This window comes from Capra hircus, chromosome 2 (genome assembly GCF_001704415.2).
Source record: "Capra hircus breed San Clemente chromosome 2, ASM170441v1, whole genome shotgun sequence".
In the NCBI taxonomy this organism is placed as follows: domain Eukaryota; kingdom Metazoa; phylum Chordata; class Mammalia; order Artiodactyla; family Bovidae; genus Capra; species Capra hircus.
In genome coordinates, this window is record NC_030809.1 from 36,305,319 (window position 1) to 36,320,735 (window position 15,417).

At 33.1% G+C, this 15,417-nt stretch overlaps 1 protein-coding gene across 4 annotated transcripts in view; it reads left to right on the top strand.

The window, feature by feature from the left end:
• Nucleotides 1–15,417, top strand: part of ERBB4 (erb-b2 receptor tyrosine kinase 4) — a 1,297,156-nt gene that overhangs the window by 960,124 nt on the left and 321,615 nt on the right. For all 4 annotated transcript variants that reach the window (XM_005676493.3, XM_005676495.3, XM_005676492.3 and 1 more), the window contains exons 8-12: nt 3,757–3,870; nt 3,960–4,086; nt 10,512–10,585; nt 11,500–11,590; nt 13,279–13,478. In XM_005676493.3, coding sequence (XP_005676550.2) covers nt 3,757–3,870; nt 3,960–4,086; nt 10,512–10,585; nt 11,500–11,590; nt 13,279–13,478 — 606 coding nt within the window. The remainder of the gene's footprint in view (nt 1–3,756; nt 3,871–3,959; nt 4,087–10,511; nt 10,586–11,499; nt 11,591–13,278; nt 13,479–15,417) is intronic.

A 15,417-nucleotide genomic window follows, 5' to 3' on the forward strand; every position in this document is an offset into this window, starting at 1 on the left:
TTTTATCAAGAATAGTATATATTTTGATATTTGTTCAAGTCAATTTTTTTGCTTGGAGAGACCACTGAGACATTTCTTTGATGTTTTACTTTTTTGATGGCTGAAAAAAAAAAAAACCTCATTTGTCCGTATACTAAGTTAAGAGACTTTACATTCTACATCGCATAGACATTTATTTTTTTGATTTGTGCATAGGATGGAATAGGAAGTGTAAGAGACATGAGATTAGAATGGCTTTGATTATAGCTCTGGCCAATTATTCACTGTGTGATTTTTAATGAACTGCTCAATTTCCTAGGTTTCACTTGTAACTCAGTAAAGAAACTGCCTGCAATGAGGAGACCCGGGTTTGGCCTCTGGGTCGGGAAGATCCTCTGGAGAAGGAAATGGCAACCCACTCCATTGTTCTTGCCTGGAATCCCATAGACAGAGAAGCCTGGCAGGCTATGGGGTCCATGGCAATAGTGCATGAGGTCGCGAGAGTCGGACACATCTTGGCGACAAAACCACCACTACCACTTAATTTTCTCTTTTCTCCTTTTTAAAACGTGAAAAATCAAATTTACCCTCTCTCTTTCCCAGAAATAATATAAAGATCAAAGTGATAGGGAATAAGTTTCATAGGAATAGTATATAAAAACAAGTCTTTGAAAGCAATGATGATTCCAGCCATTATTATTATTTTATATTGATTAGAAGAATAAATATGCATATATATGCATACACATATATATGCATTTGTATGTTAAATAATTTTATAACCAAACTCATGGTTTTGATCTGATAATTTCTCATCTAAAAGTTACCCTATATTTACTATCTACTATCTTGCAAACTACAGGGCTTAAGAGTATCTTTCATAGAATGAGACTAGATGACAAATTTTTTTCCTTTCTTAGACAGATGTCCTCCCCCTTCTTAAACTATATCCTTCATAGTGGCTCTGAAGTCTCTCAACTCCTAAATTACGACAAGAGGTCAAAATCTAAGGACTGTTTTTTGAAATGACATGCCCAGTTACCATAGTTAAAGTAACTCAAACTTTCTTTAAAGCACTTCATTATTTATCTATGTAAAATTCAAATTTTTGAGGGAACTGGACTATGCTAAACTGTAGCTATCTTGGGAAACCAAGATGTTTAGCTTCTAAATACTGGTCTACAATTCCTAATCCAGAATTTTGAAATTCAAAACCTAAACAATACATATTTTTTGAAACTTATTTGACTTCAAAACTTAAAATTTTTATGAAGATACTTATAATCTTTTTTATTTATTTCACTTGACATAAGCTGCTACAAAAATGTGGATTTTTTAAATAAGAGGTATTCCTAAAGACCTTGCAGAAAGGATGGTTACATCTGTTACAGTTTGGGTTCCCATGCTACAGAGATTTTGGTTGTTAACAAATGTTCTTGGGATCAGGACCCATGAGGGAAGGAAAAGAAGCGAGCTCAGACTGTGATACAGTCTTAGCAAGGTGTCTCTTCTGTGACAGATGCTCTCTAGTGGATATTAACTTAGAATACAAAGATCATCACACTTTATACCTACTCCCATGGATTCAAATATATCACTCTACCCCAGACTGCTTTCAATTCCAGTTCCAGATCTTCTAGCATTTCTTCTCTCAGAACAAGACACTGCTCATGTTGTTGCTGTTGTGTTAGTTACTCAGTTGTTTCTGACTCTTGCAACCCCATGGACTGTAGCCCACCTGGCTCCTCTGTCCATGGAATCCTCCAGGCAAGAATACTAGCTATTCCTTTCTTCTGGAGACTTCCGGACCCAGGAATCAGACCTGGGTCTCTTGCATTGCAGTCAGGTTCTTTACCATTTGAGGTCATATTTACTCTAAACTCATATTTATTCCATACAAAGTAAAGGATCCTTTGTACTACCGAGAACTATGCCCATTGGTAGAATTTTTACTTGCCACTCTTTCCAGTCCACTCCTGACTGAGGCTGCAAGGCAGGTACCATGCATTTTCAGTTGCCTGCACCTACATCCCAAGATTAGTTTTTGTACCCCTCTGACCTCTTGTCATACTTGCCCTCTCTTGGTTCCCCATGTAGCCGTAGATATGAACTTAGTAAAAGGTGCCAGCACAGTGGTCAATGGATAATGTAGGGATTTGGAACACTTGCTTATGCAGTTTACTGCATGAGTGCCCCAGCTCATATCAATTCCAAATTCACTGCTTCCATCTTACAATGGATTTCCGTTGGCCCTACTCAAAATTATGATGTCATGGTTTTTAACAAAACTTTGTTTGTGATGGGCAATTCGGACTACGTGATCAATCAATTACCCATGGTTAGGTAATCCATCTCTACCACAACCCAGAAGCATGTCAGGAGTTATTTATTAAATGGGGTATATTTCCTAGAGGTCTCTGATGTGATTTTCCAGTTGAAACTTGCCATAAATCCACATGGCATATTTTCCCACCATACATACTTCTAATATTATAGAATAATATTCTAATACTATAGAAGTATGTACGGGTTTTATGATACAAATAATAGGATTGCTTGCAGTCCAGCCTAGACTTGCACTATTTGCCTTTCCTGCTCTGGATCCCTTCAAGGTCAGAAGCCTTCTAGGCTACCGAATACTGCCAGAATCAGTATTTCCAAACATGGAAGAATGCTGCCTTCAAAACCCAAAAGTAGCCTGGCGGTATTGTGTTTTCCCTTTATTGTAGAAATGGATGTAATAATTTGTCCTTATGTTTGGAAGGGAATGTTTGGCATATCCCACCGGAATTCTAAACATTCTACCATGGCAAATAATTAGACGTTCATGGTTTATTTAGTAACCATTCCTAAAATCTGTTGCTGCTGCTGCTGCTGCTAAGTCGCTTCAGTCGTGTCCGACTCTGTGCGACCCCATAGACGGCAGCCCACCAGGCTCCCCCGTCCCTGGGATTCTCCAGGCAAGAACACTGGAGTGGGTTGCCATTTCCTTCTCCAATGCATGAAAGTGAAAAGGGAAAGTGAAGTCGCTCAGTTGTGTCTGACCCTCAGCGACCCCATGGACCGCAGCTTTCCAGGCTCCTCTGTCCATGGGATTTTCCAGGCAAGAGTACTGGAGTGGGGTGCCATTGCCTTCTCCATTCCTAAAATTATGGGGTCGCAAAAAGCTGGACATGACTGAGCAACTAACGCTTTCACTTTCCTAAAGTACTGCCCTTCCAGATTTCATCTTTTTTTCTTTATATGAAGCTATGGGACAATTTCTACAGCTCTCCATTGAAAGATGAACATATTTTAAACATTTCCTCCTGTGATATAAAGTATACTCCCTTCATCCAAGGCAGTTTAACTTCAGCTTCATTTGTGCTTCATGTAACTTGAAGTATTTTTAGATTTCAAACTTGTATCATGGCATGAAATGAAGCGGAACTGTTGAAAAACACAAACTAAATGTCATGCAGTTTCCTAAGACTATAAAAGAAATTCACTAGTCCTGGGGGGCAATTCAGGATGTGGAGCAGTAGCCAAGCAAGTACCAAATGTTAACACACGCTGCCCTTGGATTTGAATGCAGATACTCATAGATGCTATTTCAGGTTGATTGCTATTTCAGGTTGATATGTTTAGATAAGGAGTTGTTGTAGGGAAAGAAACATACACACTGTCATTTTCAAAGGGTAATAATGTTCAAACCCTAAAATATCTTGTTTTAAATTCTGTTGCTGAACATCAACATTATTGGTAAATTTACCTTTTTCTTTTCTCTTTTTTTATCAGATAACTTTGTAGTTGACTCCAGTTCCTGTGTGCGTGCTTGTCCTAGTTCCAAGATGGAAGTAGAAGAAAATGGGATTAAAATGTGTAAACCTTGCACTGACATTTGCCCAAAAGGTAGTGATTTTGTGCTGTCATTCTATGATAAAAATGCATTTTATTGACTAAAGGAAATTTTTCTCAACTCCCTGATCTTGTTTCTGCAGCTTGTGATGGCATTGGCACAGGATCATTGATGTCAGCTCAGACCGTGGATTCTAGTAATATTGACAAATTCGTAAACTGTACCAAAATCAATGGGAATTTGATCTTCCTTGTCACTGGTATTCATGGGTCAGTATTACATTTTTATTGAAAATGTTATTGTAAAATACAGACAGAGTTTAAGAGATTCTTTAGTTTTATCAGTCTGATTCATTTTGACACAGAATTCCATTATATATTAATGGTTTTTCCCAGCAAAATCAATGTCAGATTTCACCAGTGGTAATTGTAAACCAAATTTTGCAAGAATAATCCAGATTATAAATTTGTTGACTACCTGTATTTGAAAATAATGATTTATATATAAGCTAAGATGTATTTATAGGATATTCTCCTCAAATTCATAGATTTTAGTGAGTTTGACACATTTGTAGATACATTTAGGGAAACACTATCAGTGGATAAAGTGGGGAATTTCATTCAAATTCCTAACCCAATTAGTTCAAGATGACATAAATTAATTTTTTTTAATGTATTACACAGAAAAGTCAGTAAGTTGTAATTCTGAGCATTCAGACATTTTCTTTGCCCTATTGTATCTTTTTAGGTTTTAAAGTTGAGAATTCAGTACTATTGTGAGAAATCTATTAAATGGATTTCATTTTAGCAATAAAAATTGTAACATTTTCTAGGCTTCTTCATTCTAGAACCACCTGCTGGTTTTAATGGGAAAAATGACCATATTTGTATTCTTTCAATTGCAATGAAAATGTCAATATTTTTATGTTATATTTTATCTGTTTGTCTATATCACTACTTAATCCCTAAATATTAGTGCTACAGGCTACAGAAAAAGAATATCACTCACATATTTCAATTCAAGACCTACTCTAAACATATAACAGTTCTAGAAGCAAAACAATTTAACACATTATGAATAAATATGTCAAATAGGAACAGCAAGAGAAATACAACAAATGCTTCTTTCTATTCGAATAAATTCGTTTAGGTCTTAGTACATAAAGCATTTCTTTACTTTAAAATGTAACTTTTAGTATAGATCTATGCCAGAAATACCAAGGGGTGTTTCTTGTTGCTGTTGTTGTTGTTTGGTTTCTTTTTATTTTTTAAATAAGGTCCAGATTTTAAACCTCTTTAAAAAACATGCACATGATTACTCTATTCTTGCGTGGCAACAATCTGTTGGAGCTGGGTGGTACTAGTCATTTTGAGATGGGACACATTCAATTGATTCACCATAGTTCCCACTGGCCCTCTATATCCATTTACATTGTTATATTTGCCTTCTTGGCTCCACTGGGTAAGAGGCCTGGGACAATATTTAAGTTCATCTGTATAATTTAACATATGTATATCATTTAGTAAAACAAATATCTACATTTTTGGTATTTTGTAAAACCAAATATCACTGTGCATGAAAGATCATATTATGTTAACAGTGTCTTCTGAGAAATAAGAAGACACAGGGCACCAATTCACATTGACTGCTTCCACATGGATATATTAATAATAAATGAACGGGCCTCAAGTCCATCTGCATGGGGAAAGATTTAAAAACATAGTCTCATGAACTGCTTTAGACAAGTGGTTTTCATTACAATCAGGCCCAACATCCATCATTTTTATAATAAATTTTGAAATAAAATTGAATTCATTTTAAAATATTAATTTAAAATTTCAATTTAAATTCATTCTTAATTTTGAAATAAAAGTCATAGATTATGTACTCTACCTATAAACATAGTTTTATAAAGTCATTATAATTTTAGTTTAAAGAAGAATTTTGAAAAGTAATATTTAATAAAATATGTATTGATAGGAAAATGATCAGCTACTTTTTGTCATAAAAGTTTGGATTCATAGGAGGGAAGATTAGAAGTCACTTTGTGCATGAGGTATGGGAAAATAAAGTGCAAAGAAACAGATGAACACTGGAATATTGTTGTATGAATAGAGGCAACATTCCTACAGAATTATACACAAAATATAACACACTATGAAGTTTGTACACATGAGCTTCTAAACCAGGTGGAGCATTTTAAGGTGGTTCAAGACAGAAAGCAATCCTTTGCTTTGAAAGGTATTTAACTTGTCTTGGGATTATTACTAAATCCTTTAGTGTCCCTCAATCTCAGTCATAACTGAAACCTCTTGACGGATGTCCCAAATGACCATACATTCACAAGTATGAGCAGAATTATTATAAAACATCAGACCAATCCAGACTTTCAAGGAGACACTAAATGAAAAATGACAAAAATCAACTCACGTGAATTAGAAATAGAAAGGTAAGCCAAGTTTCTCTTAAAAATAAGAGTCAAATGTTCTACTTGATTAACTTGATCCAGACTAGACTGGAGTTTGATTTGAGTCTCTACCGTGGACAATCTGCATTGAGCTGTGTGGTTTCCATGCCAAACACTCAGTGTCCTCCCATATGGAGTTGAGAACTGGATTAAAAATAAATAACTACCTCCTCTGGGTGTAGTGGGGATTCAAAGCAAATATATGTATAAATTTTTAAGTGTTTAGTCCAATACCTAGAATAGAGTAAATCTTAATAAATGGTATAAAAAAGAAAGAAAAAGGTGGAAAAAGGAGGAAAAGAGGAGGAGGAAAAGAGGAGAAAGACAATGAAAAGTAACACAAATAAAACTTAAAAAAAAAAAAACAAACAACAGTAAAGCCCCCCACCCAGAATTAAAGAAAATTTAAAACATTTAGAGAAAAAGGCAGTTCGAAAGCAAATCTCAGTGACTATATCTAGTATCTAGTTTTTAGCACAGCATATAGTGTAACAGATATTATTTCACAGACTATTGGAAACTGAATAAAGTCAAATTTATCTCTCTGCCAATACTTACTTTATGACAAATCATACTCCCTACCTCAGAAGATTATGATTTATCTTTAATTATAGCAAGTAAATGTAACATTATAATTAATATTATTGTGTCTCAAACATAATATATAAGTTATTTCCAGGGCAAATATATATATAAAAGATGATATGTTCCTCCTTCCTAGTCTCTTGACAACATGAAACATGTTCTGAAGCCTTTCTCTTTCATCTTAGGAAGGCGTTAACATAAAGTTAATTGAGTAGATCTCAGATAGTTATGTATAGGCACATGTGTATTATGTATGTAATGTGTGTGTGTATAGACAGATTTTGAAGGTGAATAATATGAGCCATTATAAACAGAAAGCTTTTAGTAAATTAACAAAATGGTTTATTCCACTTAATTCTCATTTACTGCAGTCTTCTACTAACTAGATTTTGATAGGTTGAATCATTTGATTAAAATAGCTAGAGTACTTCTTTAAACTAATGGAAAGGAAAAATATGTAATTAAATGAGATTATACATTTCAAAATCAAATTTTCTGCTAAAAACAAATTTACTGTGACGTTGTCATTAAAAAGTTAATGCATGAAAGAGTTCAAGGAAATATTCACTTTATAGCACAATACCACCCTTGCTAGAAATAAAGTAGACACTGTTATTTTCTTATTTAGAATGGAAACTGCAGGCAAAATTCAGTGTTCAGGGTTACCATAGGATCTCCTTTCATGTTTTGTCATGTCTAACAATGCTCATGTGCGTATGCTGAGAGCAATAAAATGCTCACCAAATAAGCATACCCATGCTGTGTCACGATCTAACACTAAAAAGAAAGTGCTTAGATGATAGACTGTAATGATGATAGATAATGGGAAACAGATTATGAGTTTGGTGGAAAAAATAATGTGATTTCAATGGAACTGTGAAAATATGCTTCTCTCCCTTTATTCTGAGCTTTATTGGGTCACCAAACACACTCACAAGGACATAGCGTTCATTTTCATGACCCTACATTAGCTAGGAAAGTTCTCAATTTTAAAATATCATGGATTTCAAGTGACTTGATAGAACTCCCTAAGGTTACTTTAAAGTCGGTAAGTGGGATTCTGTCAACTTATTTTATGAGAGTCCTGAATCTCTAAATTAAGTATATAAAATTTCTGTGGTCCATTGGGTTTCATGTGAACAGTCTAGAATTTATTTCAATCCTGGCAACCTGTAGGTGTTCTCAGTAAAAGTTTGGACTCACCCCACTATTGCATGTTTGCCCTGAACTTTGAGTGTTTCTCAGTAAAGCGAGAATATTTGATTATATTACTAGAGCTGTTCTATGTATTGCTTTACAGCAAAAACAAATGTAGAAAGCTCATTCTACTACTGCAGAGCTGGCATTTCCCCTGCCTATGAGTTTTCCCACACAATAATTTTGTGGCCCCATATTCACCAGAAGCATATATATTCATTCCATATATCTTCATTTTCAAATAGAGCAAGTTTGCCAGAATATTTGAATTAGGCTTTAAGCTTTTGAAATGTATTCATGTCTCTTTAAGGAAACTCTTAATTGTTTATGTGTGAATTACAGAGTCACTCATTTATAGTGTTTCCAAGCCTTTTATAACATGCCATGTTAAACTAATAGTACAGTATATAGATTATACTTCTTGATTTTTTTACTTGGAAGTAGTAATTTCATCAAGCAAAGTTTTTTTTTTCTTTTTTTACTTTTAAAAGATATGGGATTGTTCACAGTATAAATGAACATGTTTATGAACCAAGCTAAGAGAGTCAGTACAAGGCAGTTTCAGAGATCAAGGCTGCTGAACTAATACTGAATTTCCAAAGGCTCTAATGACTGGATAAATAAAAGCCAGTGGATTCAGACTCAGATTCTTGGAAGACAGGCCTATCTATTTGTCAGAGGATTGCAGAACACCTTGACTGATAGCCTCCAATGGATCATGTATCCTAGGTTATATTCCTATATGAAAAAGAGGGTTCTCAGATACTGCTAAAACAACAGATATCCCAAATTCAGCTGATTGCTAAAGATGGATACAAACTTCTAAAAAGCCTCATTTGTTGATTCTAGAAGTTTGATCTTTCTTGAAGAAATGACCAATATATGGAATTTAATTTTTCTCTGAAGAGTATGTGTTAGTATGAGGTTTTTACTTGACCAGAATAGCATAGAACACCTTTTAAAGTAATAAAACCTAAAAAAATTTACTATATGTTACTTAAGAAAATTGAAGGTAGTGCTTGAATTACTGAGAAATGTTGAATGTTATGTTTATATTTGGCTTAATATTTAAGTATGCATGTTCAACATGTTTAAATGAAAAATATTTTCCTAAGATGAAAACTTCTAAAAGAAATCCATCAACTATTTAATATTAAAGGTATTTTATATTTATTTTGGAAAGACAAGGCAATTATGTATCAATAACCTTTATTTAAAAACATATGTATGCATTAAGAGATGGTATTTTTAAAACTCCACAAAATACACAACACTTTTTGAGTATTATGGTAAATTTTATTTTCAAATGTTACTATAATTCATATAGATGGAAGCTAATAGCTCCTGTCCCATGAAGGTAAACATAAATAAATCAGATAGGAGCAAGACTGCACTCATAATCAATGTGAAGATATAGAAAAAAATGTTTACATTCTGTATTTGGTTTTATCCTTCTTATGAAATTACAAGTTCTGTTAGCAGTTTAGTATGCTTTGAGAAGCCCAAAAGTTAGTTATTCTCACTATAACATAATTTATTTGCAGAGTATATTTTCCCAGTTGAGAATAGACTTTTAAAGGCAAAATAAAATGGTTAATAAATGAAATTGCTATATGTGGAGATTTCTTTAGGAGAGTCAAATTTAACCATTCCTCTGGATCTAGAATAGCCTTCAATCAAAAATTTATATTGTGTCCTAAAAATGTCCTCAAAGTGCATTTTGATCCCCTTCCACATCTTGCATAGAAAAGTCTGGATAAAACATTGCTAAACTTCCTATTGGACTTTGCTGGTCGCTCAGTGGAATAGAATCCATCTGCCAATGCAGGAAAAGAGGGTTCAATCCCTGGGTTAAGAAGTTCCCCTGGACAAAGAAATGGCAACCCACTCCAGTATTCTTGCCTGGGAAATCCCATGGACAGAAGAGCATGGTGGGCTACAGTCCCTGGTGTCACAAAAGAGTTGGACACAGCTTCAGTTCAGTTCAGTTCAGTCACTCAGTCATGTCCGACTCTTTGCGACCCCATGAATTGCAGCACGCCAGGCCTCCCTGTCCATCACCATCTCCCAGAGTTCACTCAGACTCACATCCATCGATTCAGTGATGCCATCCAGCCATCTCATCCTCTGTCATCCCCTTCTCCTCCTGCCCCCAATCCCTCCCAGCATCAGAGTCTTTTGCAATGAGTCAAGTCTTCGCATGAGGTGTCCAAAGTACTGGCGTTTCAGCTTTAGCATCATTCCTTCCAAAGAAATCCCAGGGTTGATCTCCTTCAGAATGGAGTGGTTGGATCTCCTTACAGGACACAGCTGAGGGACTAAACAACAACAACCTTCTTATTGCTAAAGTTCAATTTGAATGGAATAATTGCTGACACATTTATCATATTTTTCACTCCTTTATCTATTTTTAAATTTGACTTCATTTTTTTATTGATTTTCTAGGGACCCTTACAATGCAATTGAAGCCATAGACCCAGAGAAACTGAATGTCTTTCGGACAGTCCGAGAGATAACAGGTAATTTTTTGTGTGAGTTTGTTGTGCTATGAACTATGGGGAATTTTAGTGTTTTGTTGAAATTATTACATAGTATTGGAACTTTTCGAAGCAAATTCTAGTTTTAAAAAAAGCATTATTTAAAATGATGAGTGTCTTAATTCCTTAGCATTTGTGTACGTTTTGAAAACTGTAGAACTAGAAAAATAAAACACCCTTGAAATTTTGGTGTTACTGTTTTTGAAAATGTCAGTGGGACTTTGAACCCATGGTTGGTTGGTTGGTTTTTTTTTCCTATTTAGTTTTCACAAGTACTGTTGAAAGTACAGTTGAAAGTACTGTTGAAAGTACAGGTAGGATTCATTTAGCACATGTTTTTTGAGCACCGGATGTTTTCAGCACTGTCAGAATGGATGATATGGGGACTATAGACATGAATTAGGAATGAGCTTGCTATCAAAGAACGTAAAATCAAGTGAGGAGGGTTAGGTATAAACATAAATGTCAGGATGCAAGACAGACAGCTGATGTTGTAAATGTACAGAGAAGATGGCAAAAGATTTTAGGAAAATTGAAGCAATATTTTTCTATGTAGCTAGTTAGACTAAATATCTTTGCTTTTAGAAGAATGAATCCAATTAAGAATCATTTAAATCTTTATACTATACAGTGATATGATTCTGTGTGTCTGAAAAACACTCATTCTTCATGCTCATTATTTTGACATTCATTATCTATTGAGGATTGCAGTTGAGAAACTTTGGGTAAGACATTGAATCTTGGAAGAAAAAACATGAGATAGAATGGTTCAAAAATGGGAATAATTTTGTCCTTTTCTTGCCTTCCATTTTCATCATATCTCCAGAATAATTAAAATTAAACACTGTTACTAAGACAATGACATTCTGAATTTTTGTTATATCTATGTTTTGTAGGTTTCTTGAACATACAGTCATGGCCTCCAAACATGACCGACTTCAGTGTTTTTTCTAACTTGGTAACCATTGGTGGAAGAGTACTCTATAGGTAGGTGTATATGTAATATTAAAGTAATTTTAGTGTTTGGCAGGTATGGAGTACATGATGTGAAACATAAAACAGTAACTTCTTTTCAATCATATTTTATCATAATTAAAAGATAGAGTTGAGTAACTTGGTAATGGTGTCAGTGTATGGGATACAAATGCTATTTTACCAGGAAGTTCTCATTTGGTGTCTGAATCTATCATTTGGACAAAGCATCATAGCACTGATGTTTTAGAAATTGGTTCACCACCCTATATGCTGTACTGGTTAATAATGGACAGAAAATCAGGGCTCAGAAGTTTTTATTGTTCTAAAGTTCTAATGTCAGTATATTTATTCATATAATAAAAATATGTTTTATTTATTAAGCAACTGCTTTTATTTTACTTTGGAATTTGTCTGCATGAAATTGTTGTTTATGAACAGTTAAACGGTGATTTATATAAGGTGACTTAGACTTAATTTTTCTACTTAAATCTCAAAGATGTCAAAAATCAATACTGTCATCAAATATTCTATAATTATAGTTCACAGAAAGTCCATTGAATTAAATAGATATATCCATAAGAGGTTCTAAAATATAAATGTAATAAAAAAGGATAGTGCTCTATGGAACCAATTTTTACTATCCATTGAATAAAATATTATAAATCTCAGTCAAAGCATTGTTATGCTCATCGTGAACATAATTGTAATCAACAATTACGGGTGGTCATGATGGGAAGAAAGAATTGAGAGGGCGAATTACATCCCAGTTTGGTATACACACACATTATATAAATGTGTATTATTGTTCATCTTGCATTTATATATATAAAATACATGCAAAAAATCTGAGTATATAAAAGTAAAGCAAGTTTAGATTTATAAGGAAGCAAAAGGGGACAGCTTTGATCTCTGAAATATAAAATAATACTCATAAGTTGATTGAGATTTGGGAAACAGTTATTCTTTAGAGAATGAAGAAAGAATTTAATTACAAAGTTGACCATGTTGAAATGAAAACAGCATACTTGAGATGATAATTTGTTTCCACAGTGTAGTTGTTACTTAACTTTTAGAAATGCTTTCTCATTTATCCAAGTCTTCTGAGCATTTTTTTAAAGTTTTAGTTTAATTTTATTCTTCTCTTTAATTTTTGACATCTTCTCTCTGTATATATTTTTCAACTATTATAATTATATTTTGGTTTCTGAGGTATAAATTAAAGCTAAATATCCATAGTCATGTCCTGTGATATGTACCCTCTGAAAGTGTGTCTAAATTTATTTAATAGAGTAGAATTAATATCTTATTTTGGATAGGTGAACAATCACCTATCAACATGTATTTAATTATTTAGTCTTAATCCAGGATTTCATTCTTGATGAATTTAGATTGAGAAAGGCAGTGAGTAGATATGTCAGTGGTACATATGTAGACGGAAATAGAGATATCACTGATATTCATATTTCTAAAAGATGGGCTTTTTTGAGAGGTGGGTCAAATGATTACTTTTGAAAGTGTCAGTGTATAGCGTTGTAAAGAAATAATGTTCGGATTACAGGTTCATTTATTTAATCTTTTTTATGCTCTATTAACATTCTTTTGGGAATAAGATATGACAACCATATTTTACTTGAATAATGCATGTCATGGCCAGAAAACAATTACTATTGTTTCATTTTTTTCCCCTCCTCTCCCTTTAGTGGCCTTTCCTTGCTTATCCTCAAGCAACAGGGCATCACTTCTCTACAATTCCAGTCCTTGAAAGAAATCAGTGCGGGGAACATCTATATCACTGACAACAGCAATCTGTGCTATTATCATACCATTAACTGGACAACACTGTTCAGCACAGTCAACCAAAGGATAGTGATTCGGGACAATAGGAAAGCTGAAAACTGTAGTAAGTACATTACCCAGACAATAAAACCTAGAAACTTTAAACATTTTTTTAATATTCTACATTGTATAAAACAATTAAAAATGATAGATCAGGATTGTCCTTTTTTCCTCAACACTTAAAAAAGGTTGGTATAAAACAATCAAATGGGTGACTTTTATAACATATTGCATGTTTTCATTATGTATTTCATGTTCTCAAATCTTGCCTAATCTTAAGAACCTCCTGTAGAGATTTAGATTCAACAGGTGTAAGTGGAAACTGGGAATCTAAATATTTAATAGGCATCCCCGGTACTTCCTCAATTTCAATCAATTTGTGGAAATCCACTCTTAAATTTTCTGTTTACTTTTTGTTTCAATGAATTTGGTGACATAGAAAAGCAAAATATTTGCCATTTAGAGGTGGTGGGGATAAAAGGACATTTTCTTTTGAAATGTGTAAAAATGCTCTTCTAAAAGTTTGTCATTCAAGAAATAAGTTCATTTCATAAATTTGTTTTTATAGTCATGGAGTTTTCTTTCTTTTATTTTACTAAATATTATTTTTTCCATCATTTTTTGGTCACACAGAAGCAAATAGTGTTTTCATGAGTACATAATGAAGCCATTCCCATCTTATACTTTGATATTCTAATGATTAATACTTAATTCTTCCCTGTTTTTCTTCTTAGTAATACTTTCTTCTACATCCTATAGGTGACACACTATGAATATAGTACTAATTTACTTATGATAAATATAAAATAAAAATACTTAGAATTCAAATGATCTGTTAACAAATGCATGTTCTTATTGAGGTCATGATAGATCAGTGCTTTTTAAAAGTTTCATTCCTTATTTTTCTGTTAGGAAGTCTTCTTGCTTCTTTGATCTCAACATCATAACAATCACAAGGGTATACATACATAATAATTCAGTTCATTAAGCATCCTAATGAATAGTACAGGACACATTAAGAAAATGTAAACTCTGAAGAAGTTAACATGACTTAAATTTACCAGGTTATGTGGTCAATTGATTATTTATCTGTATCCCACCTTGTTCCAGAAAGGGTTTAAGCCAGTTTAGATTAGCAATTTTTACAAAACATAACATAATTTGTGAGGAATTCACACTTTAGTTCTCTTGGATCCTTAAATATATTTTCCAGAGAAAATAGATCTACTTCAACATGATTTCAACATGTAATTCTTGTTTTGAGTGAACTTAAGTTCTTATATATTCTTCTGTTCCTCATAGAATCAACAAATATAAAATCATATTATATATCAAAATATGCATATCCACATTGAATGAGATTTATCCTTATATTGAGCCTAGATTGTTTCCTTGGTTTTATATATTTCTGATTCCTGACAGAATCCTTGCTCTTTTTTTCTGTAATACCTAATTTTTTTTATCCCACATTACTGTATGTTTTTGTACATGCCCCAGACAAAATAGATTATCCATGGAAGTGAGATAGAATATTTTTCAACACTAACATAAATATTTCTCTAAGTCAGAATTATACTCTCATTTTCTCTCACTTTGAAATTCTTTGTACACTGTTTGAAATTTTTGCTTTTGAAAAAAATTTTAGTACACTGTTTGAAAATTTTGTTTTTGAAAAAACAAAACAAAATGAAAATAAAACAATAGTATTACTAGCTTTCAAAAGTAAGATTTAACCATGAAAAGAAAACCTCAAGAAAAAAATAAAAGAATCAGAGAAAAACATTATTCTTCTTTGACTCATTTAATCATTTTTCAAGTCCTTTCTTTTACATTTTGTAAACCTGAGTAAAAAACAAATGGGAAAAGAAAATGCAGAAAGCAACTAGCTATAAAAAAGCAAGATAGGAAAAATTTATGCAATTATTCCTTATTTCTTTAAGACTTCTAAAATTTCCAAACAACCAAAAGAAGATTAATAATAGTAACCTAAAATTTAACATGTT